This window comes from Gasterosteus aculeatus, chromosome 6 (assembly GCF_964276395.1).
Source record: "Gasterosteus aculeatus chromosome 6, fGasAcu3.hap1.1, whole genome shotgun sequence".
Classification (NCBI taxonomy): Eukaryota; Metazoa; Chordata; class Actinopteri; order Perciformes; family Gasterosteidae; genus Gasterosteus; species Gasterosteus aculeatus.
Window position 1 is genome coordinate 14408906 of NC_135693.1, and position 15192 is coordinate 14424097.

Below are 15192 nucleotides of genomic sequence, written 5' to 3' on the forward strand. Positions count from 1 at the left end.
TGGAAAGGTGTCTCTTTCTGCTGTGGAAATTCCTTGATGTACAGGATGTCAAAGGGAAAGTACTGCGTGAATGCACGACTTTCTGAAGTGATGCAACAGCTGCAACAATGCGATCCGGCGCGGCCCGCTTCTGTTTGTGAGACGCTGTAGGGAAGCTGTGGAAGCTCATGTGATGCACGTCAGCCACAACTCTGGACCGATCATTTACCAAATGTTAAATAAATGAATTTAGCATTTGCCATTCAAAATGATTTTTATGTCCAGTGTCAAAGCTTTTGTAGCCTAATACAACTGTGTATTTCTAGAAAGTTTAAAGGGATCGTGCAGAAACCTTCCTGTAGGACATCAATAACTGTCACGCTCCATCAATGATTTCTTCGTAGGTTTTTTTATCAGGTTTTCAACCCCAACTGGCAAATATTGTGTCCTCGCTTACTGCTGGAAAGAGACAGTTCATTATTTTTGCCAGTCGGTTCCTGCATGGCATTAAAATTATGTTTAGTCTCAATTAATTTGCCCATTATTTTATCGTGGTTTTGTAGTATATTAAGAGATGTCTGGTTTTTATCAAGCAAAAAATATGCAAATCCTCAAAGTACCTATTTACATAAACTAGTTAACTATACAGGAATAAGAAAAGTAACAAAATATGTAGTCCAGGAATAAAAGGTTGTTCCATTAATTTCCGTTATACTTCTCAGCAACGTCTCAGGAACATTAAGTTATCCGAAATACAAAGTATTTATCTTGAAAATGCGGCAGGTTTTGTTCACAGACGAAAGAACAGCACTGCATAAAATACTACGTAGAATAGCAAAATGTACTTACAAAACAAAATTGGCAGCTATATAAGTTATATGTGTTTTTCATAAATCACCCTGTAGCTTGTAAAAGACTTTCATGCTTTGTTACGATCCATGTTTTGTCATAAAGGACAAGGCAAAAAACGTAAGTGTTACCGAGGACATTGTGAGGCAACATTCATCAGATAAAGACAAACAGCCTCATTGGGCTCGATCTCACTTTGTCACGTTCCGAGCCACAAGCAACACAGCTCTGTGTGTGTGTGTGTGTGTGTGTGTGTGTGTGTGTGTGTGTGTGTGTGTGTGTGTGTGTGTGTGTGTGTGACCGTTGAGCAGAGTTCCCGCCCCCTTTGTTCAGAGAGAACCAGACAATCCCTGGAGTTGTGCGTTTCTTTGGTTCAATGTGTATGTGACTTTCTCCTCTTCCTCTTCCTCTTCCTCTCTGCCAGCCACCAAACACACACTTTATCGCAGGTCAATCACCCATATTGTCAAGTTGCATAACAGCACTCAGTCGTGGTGCTAAGAGCTGCAGGATAACTCTACTTCTTCTGAGAGCTCTTCTCAAAGTTGCAGTTGACTCTTCAACCCGCCCAGCAGCGTCTCGCCGCCCCCCCCCCCCACTGGAGATAGACCTCCTCCGTGCATGAGTCAAAGCGCTCCAATATGGCTTTGGATATTTGGTCAAATGTAGTTCTCAAACACAGCCGTAGGGTTTTTGCCATCCCGCCAGCTGAGACCACCGGGGGAGAACATAAGCGATGAAAAGTCACGCTTGACGGACGCTGATTCTAATTCTGAGTGAGGAGACAAGTGGGACGAAGAGAGATGATTGTTTATTGTTAATTAATGACGTGTGAAGATAAAATCTTCGGCGCTCAGACTGTAGGCGGTGATCTGTAATCGATGGACATTGAGCAGCAGCAGCAGCACACAATAAACCCTCCCCCCCTCCTCCCCGGCGGAGTCCCCTGCTATTGGCTGAAGAGACTGCTAGAAACGATGAGGGTGAAGCCGATGAATCTGATAAGGATCGGAGGGGGGGGGGGCAGACGGGGAAGCGGAGGGAGCGCGGGCGCGCTGAAGGTGGAGCGACAATCACAGAAGAGACGATGGGCCGCCGATGGCATTGTTTCATTCTGCTTATTGGATAGAAAAGACCAGCTGATCTAAACAGCTGATGTCCTGATTGACGTGGATGTGAGACGTATGAGGAATAAAGTAATGGGCTAATACGCAGACAATTAGCCGCCCATCAATTCTGTTTGTTTTGCAGGCACCTGTCTGCCCGAGCAGCATGCATCACTGTTCATCCTCTGAGGCAGCTGTCAGTGAATCGGAGTCTACATCCGAAGAGTTTATAATGACTCAATGACCAGTTGCCCCCCCCACCCGACCCCGTGACCTGTGGTGTTGCCGCTCATGCAGCACGGAGTAGGAGATGCCAAAGCATGTGTCCTCCAGTCTATTCATAACCACGGCGGCGTGACTCCCCCGCCTCTGCCCGACCGTTTCCCTGATACCCCCCCCCCCCCACACCTCCCCCGCTTCAATTACTTCTCTCTGACTCCCACATGTGGGTCTTCAGCTCTTTGGCAGGAAGGCTTACCTTGTGGAAGGAGGGAAAGTGCAGCGCAGCCGACTGGTGAAGCGAGGCGAAACGTGTTTGGATAAAGAAAAGACGTGTTTATGTCGGGGAGAGGGGGGGTGTGTGGGGGGGACAGGAAATCATAGTCTGTTGAATGCGAAATACATTTTGAGCACTTAGGCCTTCACGCTCCTCGAGTTCACGTAACTGCAGCTGGCCAAATACCAGCGGAACATCAAGTCATCATTCAGCCGTCTATTGCTCAGCCCCCCCCCCCACACACGCACACACCACCACCACCTAAACATCACAGTCATAATTGCAGTCATTGTATAAATACTCTACTGTGAGCCGCTCTCAAGGGGGCAGCACTCTAGGTTCAACACCCCCCCCCCCCCCTCTCCCTCCACTGAGGTGAATATAGAAATAAACAGTGGCAGAGCTGAAAGAGTCAGTGAGAATGTTGTAGGAGGGAGGACGGTGCCAAACTCTTCTCATCCTGTTAGTCGATGTTTTTCTAGGACTTTCCACTCCCTCCCACCGAGCCCCTTTATTCTGCTGATACAACCTCCTCCCGTCTGCTGACTAACTGACCCACATTCCTCTGTGTGACTCCCTGCCCTTAGTATGTGTGTGTGTGTGTGTGCGCGCTTGCAAGCCTACATTTCTGCTTGTCATCTGGTGTGTATGTGTCTTTTTTTGTGTGTGCCTCCTTGTGCACTCATCTGTCTCTCTCTCTCTCTCTGCCTGGAAGAAGAAACAACAACAATGCGGCGCTGTGTCCCTCGGGGCTTCTGCAGGAACCAATTAGAAGATTGCTCTTTAGAGAAGCATCGGTCGCTGAACACAAATGATTCCTGAAAACGCGCCACTGCCTCACCCCACTCGCTTGCTTGTCTGGCCTTGGCTGCGCACCGCTCATTTTGCGGTCTCAGAAGTGACATTTCCCTCATTAGATTAGATACACGGCGGCCGGCGAGACGAGGCTCCCTCTAGCGGGGAGTCCAGGTTTCTGCAAGATGCAAACGCAAACAAGTGATGCGACTGAACAACCGAGCGGCGACCATCGATCGGTTTGCCGTTAGTCGCCACGTGGGCATCGTGACCCTTCCGAGGTGAATCCAGCACATCAAATGACAGCGTTACTTCCCGCCGTGCGAAATCGCATCAGAGGAATTCCAACAATAATCAAAACATTTCACATTGTGCGTTATTGTTAGTCCTGCTTTCAGGTACAAATCGTTATCCCTCTTCCTTGATTTTCAGGTGTAAGACATCATCTACCTGACATCCAGGAGGGGGGCATTGGAGCGTTTTCTACTTTAAGGAGGAGACGTGGATACAAAAACCCGGGAGAGGAGAGAGCCTTTGGATCGGGGATGGCTCTGGTCGACAAACATAAAGTGAAACGCCAGCGTCTGGACAAGATCTGTGAGGGTGAGTCTCCTTTTACGCCTCTTTTTTTGGGGGGGGTTTATTTGGATTTTAGATGGTGGCTACACATTCTCCGGTCACTGGAAATGGATTATGCAGCTCCTACGTGTTACTTTGAGTAGAAGTTCCACATGTTTATGTTGAAGCCCCCCCCCCCCGCTGTTATATGGAAATTGAGTTTCCACCAGTATTAAAGCCTTTAAGCCTGCAGGTACAAATTCCGTAAAAATACAGCAGGTTCGTTTGCATAAGTGTGTTTGTGTGTGTGTGTGTGTGTGTGTGTGTGTGTGTGTGTGTGTGTGTCACAAAGGACACGCTCACAGCTCCCTCTCCCCTCCCTCAGAAGCCCCCCGATGTCTTAATGCTGATTTAGTGTGCGTTTGCGTGTCAACGATCGCGCTCGTCCTGCTCACACTCGGCAAAGTGGGTGTAGCCGCTAGCTGCTGCATGTGTGTCAGACTCCCACTGAGGGCGTCTTTCTGCCCCCGCCCCCCCGCCCACCCTCCTCCCCCTTTTTGCTAGAAACTGAAACATTCCTCTGTGGTTCGCTGTTTCTTTTCCAATCAGGAACACTTAATTCATAAGGATGGACTATTTATTGTAACAAATGGCTGTGCAGTAACGCTGGCCGCTGATGGCTTCGCTCGCAACGTGATTAGCCAATCGGGGGGGGCGGGCGGAATGCAGGGGGGCCCAAAGCAGCACCATTTGAACCATGGAGCCTTGTTCGATGAAGCTTCGCCAGCTGTCGGCGTATTCGGGATGAGGGGGGGGGGTCGTATTCGAACGGCCCGCCTTGTATTCGTAAATGGGCTGCGATTGGTGCAGAGAGTGTGTGTGTGTGTGACTGATCGGGAACGACGCATGAATCAGCCGATTACATCCGGGAAGGATTTTAAGTGAGAATCTTTATCAGGAAAAAAAAAGAAGAAAAAGAGGCATTTCTAAGCGCGTCTGACACCACAGATACCACAGGTCTCTGTGGTGATCCATGCAGCTGTCCTCACGCCGCCTGGTGGGCGCGGGCGCCACTTCTCGCTTCATGTGAACCGACGCAGACGTTTCCAGTTTCACTTCAGCTTTCTACGAGCAAAACCAAGAAGGATTAAAGACTCGACAAGGGTGGCAGGAATCAACATTCCTCTCTGCTCGCGTGGAAGGAGGAAAATCACATGGAGAAACACGATAGAACGAAGCAGCCGAGCTGCCGCTTTCCAACCTTTCGGGAATGGGAGCCACATGTGGCATCTCAAGCCTTTCCAAACCACCAGGCCTGCTTGCTTGGAAACATTTTTTTTTTTTTTGTTGAACGTTACCCAACCGACGATGCAACATCCAAGAGATCGTGTTGTAATAATCTGCTGATCCGCCCCATTTGTCCCACAGACGTCCATCTCTTATCAACAACGAAGTCATTCTGTACCAGGGACCAGGAGGGTTTTTTTTTTTTCTTCTGCTGCAGTTAGTCATCACAGATGCTCTTAAAAATATGTAGAGGAGGGTGATTCACATCTAGGAAGTTAAAAGATCACAGGATGGTGAATCACGCTGTTTTTCACAGTAGCGTTAAATCTCCTCAACCATTTAAAAAGGTCATTTCAGAAACGCAGGCATGGGGGGTTCCGCGCCGTAATGTCAAAGCCACCCACTATTATCTATAAACGGAGTGTTGGGGCCGAGGCGCGTAACATAGAAATCAACATATTGGCGTATTGACGAAAAACAAAGGACGTTATGGAGTTTGGGGTTCGCACGCGGTCAGACGGCGAGGGAAGCTCCTCTTGTCTCCCGTTTGTCTTCCCGGTGACAAGTGTGTCAATCCGATACTCGGCCCTCGCAGTGCAAAGGGGCATCGATTAGCTCTCTCGCCCGTCGCGGTGAGTGGCTGACCGAGCGACGTCCCTAAACTGGAATTGGAAATGGCTGATCAAGTGGAGCCGTTTAGTCCAATCGAGCGCAGTCACGGGGCAGGAATGCACATTTCCCCCCGCGTGGGCGGCGGTTTCACCGTTGAGGGTGTGGTCATGTGATTCACAGCCCCCTGCTTTCATGGCGGAATTTTTTTTTTTTTTTGGTGGTTTTCAAATTAGACGCGCATGGTCGGATCCGAGCTGGAAACAAAGACTGTTTGGCTTTTTTTTTTTTTTTTTGCGCAATGAATTACTTTTGACGGTTAATCAATAATCAAATTAGGATTTTCCCCAGGAAGTCGTTTCTGCTGAAACCGCCGGCTCTGGAAGCGTCACGTCATGGGATCGGTTTCGTTAGCGGAGCCCGGCCTAAACAGTAACCACTCTTATTAACATTATGGATTTGTCTCCAACTGGTGCATATGATTATTTTTGGGTTTTTGACTCAAAATAAATGGAGCATTTTGATGACTAGATCACATTAGACACATTGGTCCAAACACTCAACTGGTTCTGTAAATAAGTATAAAATCTAAACATTCCTATGTATGTTTTCTTTGTGATGTCAGCAGAAAACAATGGGCAATACGATGGGAACCAGTGAAAAATGATTGATTACCATGTTCTTTTGACTGAATAATACATTTAAAGTAAAGCAAAGGGAATTTTAAGTGATTATAAAATTACAAGACTTTTCTTCTCTATTTCTCCATTAAGCCGAGCAGCTTTGTTTGGTTAAGATATCCGCTTTCAAAGGGTATACGGTACAATTGCTCCTTCTGTTGGGAGTTTGATAAAGTGCCAAGAAGAGTGTAACTGCAATAAGGGAACTGTGGCAAACATCTGTTACGAGCATCAGTTCCCATTCTCGCTCCCTCTCTCTCCCATTCCCCCCTTTCTCTCTCTCCCTCTCTCTCTCCGTCTCTGCTTCTCCTTCTGTCCACTCCATCTGTGTACCCAGCATGCATTGTGTCCTTGCCATCGCCGTTTAGGCAGAGCTAACTGACCGATCTGGGCAGAGACGGGACGTGAGCGGCGCTGCGACGTGAACCAGGTCGCCGTGACAGCATGTCGCCCCCCCCGATGTTGATTTACGAGTTGTAAATCTGTGCTTGGACGCAAACACCACAAGGTGGGGTAGTGGAATCCGTCATGGCCGGTCGGAGTGTTTTAGTTGGCGGTTAAAGAAATATGTTAATCCTCGATAATGCATCTTGTTTGGTCACGTGCACGACTTGCACGAGCTTGTTTAGACAGCGAGCGGGAAATAATGTGGCCACGTCGAGCTAAATCACCACAAAACGTGTTCTCAGATTGAAGGGACCAGCGAGAGGAGACGACCAGGGCGTCTGTGGAGGGAAAGGAAAGGAAAGGGGGGTGGGGGGGTGTCCTGATGTCATCCTCCCCTGCAAGGATTTCGGGGGGGGGGGGGGGGGATTCATATCCAGAGCTTTTCAGCACAGATTCAATGCTTTGCTGCATCCACTTCTTCCACTGCTTTCGTCCCTCCCACTCATCCCCCCGCGCTCTGGCATCCAGCTCTGCTATGAAGTCATCGGAGCGGTCTCTGCGTCTGACCCCCCCCCCCCCGGGCTTGTTCCAGGCTCCACACCAAAACCCGCGACCCCTTTATAGGCTTTGTGGAGAGGCAGGGAGGGGCATGGAGAACTCTGGGAGGGGGGGAACAGCAGATGAAAAATGGTAGAAAGTGTTGCTTTTGGAAGGAAATTCATATGATAATTCTTTGCAAACTGGCGCGTGTGATGGTGCTGTTATTTTCATTAGAGTGTGACTGTCTCCTGCGCCGCCCCGAATGCAATCTTCTGCTACGGGTTTTTTCCCTCCCTTGTCTTCTCGGTGTCTGTATTTGCCTCCGCGTGAGCTCGCACGGAGCTTTGCTGTTATTGAAAGTTGGCAATGAGTTCCAGGAAAAATTGAGTTTCAAAATGAATTCCACAGCTACGACGCTGCGTATGTAAATGACCCGCGGGGTCCGCGAGAAGGCACTCCAAAGGAGATGGAGGAGCGTAGGCAGACGGATCTCTATGTTGTTGACGTGGATAAAACAATGTACGTACACGAAGGAAAGTGGATTTTAAACTGCGTGCCAGTTCAGAATGTTCCTCTACGCCGTTGTCGTTTAGATAAATACTAACCTGACGGCCATCGACCTCCGTTTTACAGTCCATTTAGTCCCTGTGGAGACGTTTGGATAAATAGTCCCGCTGGAAACACACACAAGGCCGCCGCCGCGTTTCAGTGGCGCGTGCATTACAATTCATCCGACGCCACTGTGTGACATTGTGGTCCCGTTTCCAGTCAGTGTCTCCTGCCCCCCCCCCCCGTGCTCGTGCACAAAACCAAACATTCAAATCATGCCTCCGGTACGTGACGTGTCACGCTTTGGGGGCGACAGTTGTCTTTATTCCCGTTGCGGTGCGGCGTTCGCGTTCTGAGGCCGAAAAAATGCAAACATTTGACGTGGTTGAAATGCGTTGCGGCCACGCGGAGGGATCGACCTGCTTGTTGTTAATAAGGAGGGCCGGAGGACCACGCGCGGCGTTCACGCTCCTTGTGTGAAAGATCTGACATGCGGTGCGCCACGTTTGTCTTGTTAATTGCTGCTTAATGCAATTTCCAGTTATACTGAGAGACGTAAAAGAAAAAAAGTAATGCACCACACAAGGATAAAGTAGAGTTTTCCTAAATTAATTAGCAGCGGAACAGCCCTGAAACGACGTATAATCACATCTTCACTCGAGGTTCATTTACTCTATCTAAAGGTTCTTGCTCACATTTTTCAAAAGTCAAGTCTAATTCAATGTAAGGTCTTTATAAGCTTCTGCTGGGGTGGTATTATATTTGTTCTAAAATCCCCGGCTTAATTCCTAAATCCCTGTGTTACAGTGAATCTGGCGTTGTGTGCACAGCCTGGTATGTGCGGCAAATGGAAGAACATTAGAATTTGAAAGTCAAATATTGTTTTAGTTTGAGGCAAACATAACTCGATTTGCATTTCTGTCAGGATTAGATGGGCGAACCCCCGAGTACACACCTCTGCCCCCCCGCCTCTCGGTTCGAGGTTGACTTCGTGGGGATGAGCGACCTGCTGCAAAGCTCCAGAGGACATTTTCTCCTAAATCTTAAGCAGCTAGTTTTTAAGTGTCAAGGCTAAGAGAGATTGCTAACCGTGCAGTGATATGAGATTTTGAATGAAGGTGGATATACATTAAGTTTGGCTTCTACAGAGGGTTTTAACATTGAAATGACTATATGTATATATAGCAGATGATTCAAATAAAACAGGAAAGAGACGTGTGTGCCTTTAGGTGACGAGTGACACCCGCATTTGAAATGGCTGAACATTTTGATTTACTTTATTCTAACTTCCCTCTGATAAATCTAAATGGGTTTTCTTTCCAACTCTCACCTTAATTCATATTAGCAGTTGGTTTTTGATCTCTGTGAGGGCTCTTTCCTCCTCACCTTCCTATTTTAATTACCTTTTAACATCAAGCTGACGAATGCTCCTCTGACCTTACTTAAAGGAGAAAAAAAAAAAAACCTTCTCAGTCAACTGTTTGCAATTGATTTTTTCAGCCACTGTCATCAGCTTTTTTCCCCTCTCATCTTGTGAAAATAGCAGAATACTCCGCTGCACGTCTGATCTCTTCCTACTCTAATTACACAGCTCTGATTAAACAAGATATCGGCGCCGGCAACCGACATGCTTGCACAGTTTCCACAGGCACTCTGTGAGATATTCAGGAACTTTTTTTGAATATGCTGAGACAGTAATTAACAAGACTTTCTTCACAACGTAAAATATGTATTAATACCACGCCTCGCTCCGGCATTAGATTTGCTTGGAAACGGACACTTCCTCACCTTACATCTGTTATCATGCATTAATAAACAGGCACCTCTGCAGAGAGCATCAGGTTTCAGCCAGAGTGACACGAAGTAACGCATGCGGGCGGCCAGAAGCTCCTTCAGTCCTACGTTGAACTTCACCTCGGATAAAAAACACGATGAATGTTTCATGTTTGCTCGTGGCCCGAACCTGATGTGAAAGGCTACGGCATGATTGTTCCACTGGGCGATTGCATATTTGAATGAAGTGGAATGAGCGTAGTATTTTTGTAAGGCAAAAGGCTGCAGGTGCTTTGGATTAAATGCTGTAACAACCCCCCCCCCCCCCCCTCTCTTCCACGCACAGGCACACATACAGGGTTTTACTTTTCTCTGCAAAGGGGCAAATCCAGATTACAGAGCTCTAAGTGAAGGAGATCAGAGTAGCTTTAGGAATAGATGGGGGAAGGTGCGGTAAGACGGTAAGATGCGTACGGTTAGAAATCATGTACTGGCCCAAAAAGAAATAGTATATTCTAGCTTTTGGCACGAGGCTTCCATTCAACACCTTTTACTAGACTGATGGTAATGTCGATGACGGGGATTGAGATGATTGGTGAAGTCGAACAAGACACGCGTGGATTTGGTTCTGCTCCTCGCGTGTCCTCCGTTTGACATAACAGAAAACAAACGGCAGGTCCCAAACGATGTCCTGTTAAAGCGGGACCGTGACTGAGCTCCACTAAGGCATCAAGGACATTGTAGAGTTAGGCAGCAGTTGCGTGGTGGCTCCACTGCGAGCATGAGGCCTGGAGGATTAGCGTCCAATCAGAGTGGATTTGATGTGTACTGACAGCACATTGGGACTTAAGCTGAGAGAACTGTATTTCATTTGAATTCAATGAAGCCCGGCAACCCGTCTGGCTCTGGCCTCCCCTCCCCGCGCCGGGAATCTGGATACCGAAACCTGTTGACGACATCAGTGCATCATTAAGAGCTTCAGGTAGGTGACTCTTTAAGAAAAGGTTAGGTGGGTTTTGGGGGGGGGGGGCTGGACTCTTAATCGTCGTCATCGTCAGATACAGTTTGATCTGATTCGAGTGACGTCACAGTGGGAAGGGGAATTAAACTGGCTTTATTTCGCTGTAATCCCTCATAGCAATCGACGGAGCGAGTAAAACGTCCCAGAGATAAACCCTACTGGATTAGCACAAGACCCCTCCCATCGCAACCTATAACCCAACCTATCAACTCCTCTCGTTTGTGGTCTTTTTTATTTTTTTTGAATTGTTTTTATCAACGTTCCGTGACCATCTCCAGCCTGCGACCTGCCACTGTGTTGTTGGTGGAGTAGCCGTGCATTGTGCTGTGCTTGTGTGGGTTTGTGTTATGTGTTTGTGTGTGGCGTCCTCTTTCACTGCGCACAACGCGGCAGCAAGACCACAGATTAATTATTCAATGACGGACAGCCCGAGGGGGAGTCACCCGATAGCACGGACTTACAATATTACAACTCGATATCAGGTGAAACGATAGACACAGCTTCATTTTCCTTTTTGCTTGCACCGGTCTTTCTTCGGTTGCCATAGTACAAGAAAACAAACGGCTGTTTTCACAGCGTTTTGTTCTGTTTTTGTAATTTCTTTCTTCTTTTTCTTTGCCTCCGTAAACGGTTCCTCTATTTTTTTCCTTTTTTTTGCCAATGCTTGTCCCTAACAAGCAGTTGAGTCTTGGTCGCTCCCACAGTTGGGACACGTTAGGGGGGAATGAGGGTCAGTGGGACAGGTCTGAGAGTGTCCACGAGCAGCAGGCAAGACTAGCCGGCCGGCGGAGCTCCCTGTCATACGGAGAGGGAGGCGCGTGGTACCCACCTCCACAAGGAGTGCGCCCCCCTGACCCGGATTTGAAACGCGAGCCGTATTCCTACCAAGACTCTCTGTACAGACCGCTTTACGCAGAGCGACAGGACCCGCGGGGGCTGAGGAAGGGCTCCGTGCCTGATCTGAACCACTACGAAGGAGCGTCCATGGCTCACCGAGGATCCATTTCGCATCAGGATTACTATTCGCACGACCCGGCCATGACTCCTCGGCCACCTGAGGGCTTCTACCGGCCTGAACACCAGCCTCCGCCGCCTCCACCTCACCCGCTCAGTAGGTCGGGCTCTCATTTCGGGATGGCACCTGGGCCTCATGGTGTGTGGGAACAAGTTCAAGGAGGAAGAGCGGGACCTCAGGTCCCTGGATCGCCTCTACCTCCTCCCCCTCCGACCGCTCATGAGTTGAGTCGGGGTTACAGGGAACCTGCTGCTGTAACAGCTGGCAAAATGACGTCAGACGGCCAACAGCGTATACCCTCTCGGGGGCCATCGCCTGCGCACTACGGTATGGATCATGCATCTCCTCGGTATGCCAGTGAGCCCCCACCTCTGACCGGCCAGTCGGTCTACACTGACGTTAATGGTCGCCCGTTGGATCCCCAGCAGCAGGGAGCTACCTGTCTAGTAGTAGATCCTTCCACTCAAGCGAGTATGATTGTGAGGCAAGAGACCGCCTCTCCGTACACCATTCAACAACAGCAGCAACTTCAGCAGCAGCAACTTCAGCAGCAACAGATACAACAGCAGCAGTTACAGCAACAGCAGCTTCAGCAGCAACAGCTCCAACAGCAACAAGTGCAGCAGCAACAGCTTCAACAGCAACAAGTGCAGCAGCAACAGCTTCAACAACAGCAGCTACAGCAACAGCAACTTCAGCAAGAGCAGCTGCAGCTGCAGCAGCATCTGCAACAGCAGGCGCCCCTTCCGCCTCCACCTACAATGCCTTGCGCTGACCCTAACCTTTCTATGATGGCCCCACTTGCTGCCCCACCTGCCACAGTGCAGACCGCAGCAGTTGCTCCGATTGCACCTGCCCTCGTGCAGGCGGCTTTAACTTCCGTCCCTCCCCCGCCGGTCGCCCCACTCACTGCTCCTCTTCCCCCAGCTGCCCCACAAATGCTTTTGCCTTTGGACCCCAAGAAGTCAGTTGACCATGAGTTCCTCGCCCTGCTGCGAAATGAGGGCCTCTCCGAGAGCACCATCTCCTCAATTATCCAGCAGGGATTTGACTCCACCGGCATGCTGGCTGTTATGGAGGAGAACGATGTCCGCACCGTCGCCGCCAACCTGGGCCAGGCCCGTGTTCTTTCTCGCTTGGTCCACAACTGCAAGCGGTCCGCCGATGCTCTGCCAGCCGCCTCCCAAGCTCAGACACCCATGAGAGGCCGCTCCAATAGCTTCAGCCATCGCTCAGACGTCTACCACCAGCAGCAGCACCATCATCCAACCCATCCCTCACAGGCTTTGACCGTGGATGCCCAAATGATGCCCCCACAGACCCCCGGGGGCATGCAGACTATCTCCCCAAGGATGGTAGACTTAATGGGCAGGAGGCCCAACAGTGCCCCATCTCAGCACCTCATGGAAGCCTCTGGAGGCTACCCAGGCCAGCCACCTCGCTCCCCGGGGCCATACGCTGGAGCACTTATGCCTGTTCATTCGAGACCCATGTCAGCCTACTCTGCTGGGGCAACAATGTCAGGCATGCCCATGCATGGTATGCAGATGATGCCTCAGCAAATGACCGGGTCAATGCCTGCCATCCAAGGGTCTATGCACGCCATGTCAGGTATGCCACAGCAGATGCCTGTGTCCATGCCAGCTTTAACACAGCCACCGCAACAGGTCCCCAAAGCGTACTCCACCAATTACACAGTGCCTATGGAGCTGATGAAGAGGGACAGGAACCTAATGCCGTTGTCCCCCATGCACAGCCCTCACCCCAGTCCTCAGCTGATGCGTAAGGGTGGGGGACCTGCACAGGAGAATGCCCTCGTCCTTATGGGACCACCAGGACAAAACACCATGGCTGTTAACCAGAAACAAAGTCGACGCACGGGTCCACCAGTCATCGTGTCCACTATGGCTTCACCAGATACAAGTAAATCCCTTTTTTTCCTCGGTTCATTCATAGCACCAGATTTCTTGTCAAATATGGCCCTGCTTTCTCCCGGCTGTTTCACTGTTGTTTTTATTAGATTAGAAAAAAATGATTTGTGCTAGAGCTCTTCGTTTTTGACATGCTTTATGTAAGACTCAAATGCTCTCATTGCTTTGAATAGCTCCAAAAAGCACTGCTGCTGCATTGTTAAAAATCATATCATGCCTTCACAAAATAGTTAACATTTCCAAGAGCCATTTAGTAAACTGAAAGCAACTACTTGAGTGTTGGGTTGAAGTGTTTTCTTTAAAGAATAAGAAATGCATTTTCAACCCTTATTGGGACGAATCGTTGGTGTGCATACTGCCTTTGTCTAAATCAGTGCTTTTATTTTTGTTTTATTTTTATATTCTGCTTTCGTTCATGGTTCAGCCGAGGGACTTGTGGTGTGTTTAGCTGAATGTGAACGCTTGTGTCACGCATGGTGTGTGACCGTAAGAAAGCCCAAACACAACAAGAATGTTGCGCCAGCACTTTTTGTAAAACATCGTATCTTTCTAGTCAGTGCTGTCCTTCGTTTGCTATCCTGTGCTTGTTTTCATTACATCAACAGGAGATAAATAGCGTGGCTTTTTTTCTCATCTAGTCGAGTGGTTTGAGATCTAAATTGCTTGCTGATTCTGGTTTTTGAGCAATAACCTTTGCTTCGGCCCTTCTGGCAATCCGATCCCTGGCCTCCTTTTGCTTTTTCTACCTGTGCTTCGATCCTGAAACAATACTTACATCTCGTTTTCTCGTCTGGTCATCTCTGCGAGCGCCAGATTTTGCAGGCTTCCGTATACTTTGTGTCAAGTCCTTTTTATTATTGCGGTGATCTCACGCGGTTCTTTTGTCAGAATGACATAACGCCCCGTCAAATACAACACAAAATGGCCCTGATGAGGCGCGGCATGGAGGGTTCGGGAGGAGCAGCTGTCAGCACCCTTTCTGATACCTTTTTACAATTTAACAACTGCACACCGACTTCATGTCACAGTCTGTCAGCCGCTGCGGTCATGTGTGAACAGTTGACATTAAGGCTTCTATCATCACAGAAAGTCTCAGATAGTGCGTGCAGTAGGGTTGAAAGAGTCTTGGCGTTAATGTGTTTGCACGTGTAATGCTTCTGGATTCCGTCCGGTCTCCTTTTGAAAGACGTTGTTCTCATTTTGAACGCCCATTTGTGAGTAATAAGAGTCAAATCAAAGCTCAGGCTACTTTTAAAATAATGTAACCTGCCTCAATTCTACAACATTTCTTGAGTTGCTTTGTGGTTATTAGTTGTATGTTGCTTTTTAGCTGCGGTATCATTGGAACTGCAGCTTTAATAATGAAGTTCTTTCTGATCTTCACATCCCCCCCCCCCATGCTCCTATCGTTGTAAACATGGATGTTTTATTGCATTATGATAGTAAAGTGGGTGCACCAGAGTACCCGGGAGGTATTTACAAGCAATCCGGATACAAGGCCTTCCTCGGTCTTGTTGCTGTCACAATGTACTACTGACTCCGCTGTTTCAGAGGCAACATTTTCCAGCTGTTTCTGTTTTTGTATCTTTGTCCCAAATTCACGTTTTGACTGCAGTC

General features: G+C 48.7%; 1 protein-coding gene across 8 annotated transcripts in view; it reads left to right on the forward strand.

The window, feature by feature from the left end:
- ctbp2a (C-terminal binding protein 2a) overlaps window positions 1-15192 on the forward strand; it is a 49585-nt gene that overhangs the window by 11912 nt on the left and 22481 nt on the right. For 3 of the 8 annotated variants that reach the window (XM_078104679.1, XM_078104678.1, XM_078104675.1), the window contains exon 2: window positions 3658-3828. In XM_078104679.1, the coding sequence (XP_077960805.1) occupies window positions 3771-3828 (58 nt within the window). In that variant the 5' untranslated portion in view covers window positions 3658-3770. Of the gene's footprint in view, window positions 1-3145; window positions 3507-3657; window positions 3829-10499; window positions 10591-10775; window positions 13568-15192 lie in introns of those variants that run through there. The other 5 variants (XM_078104674.1, XM_078104673.1, XM_078104672.1 and 2 more) reach the window with 3 other exon arrangements.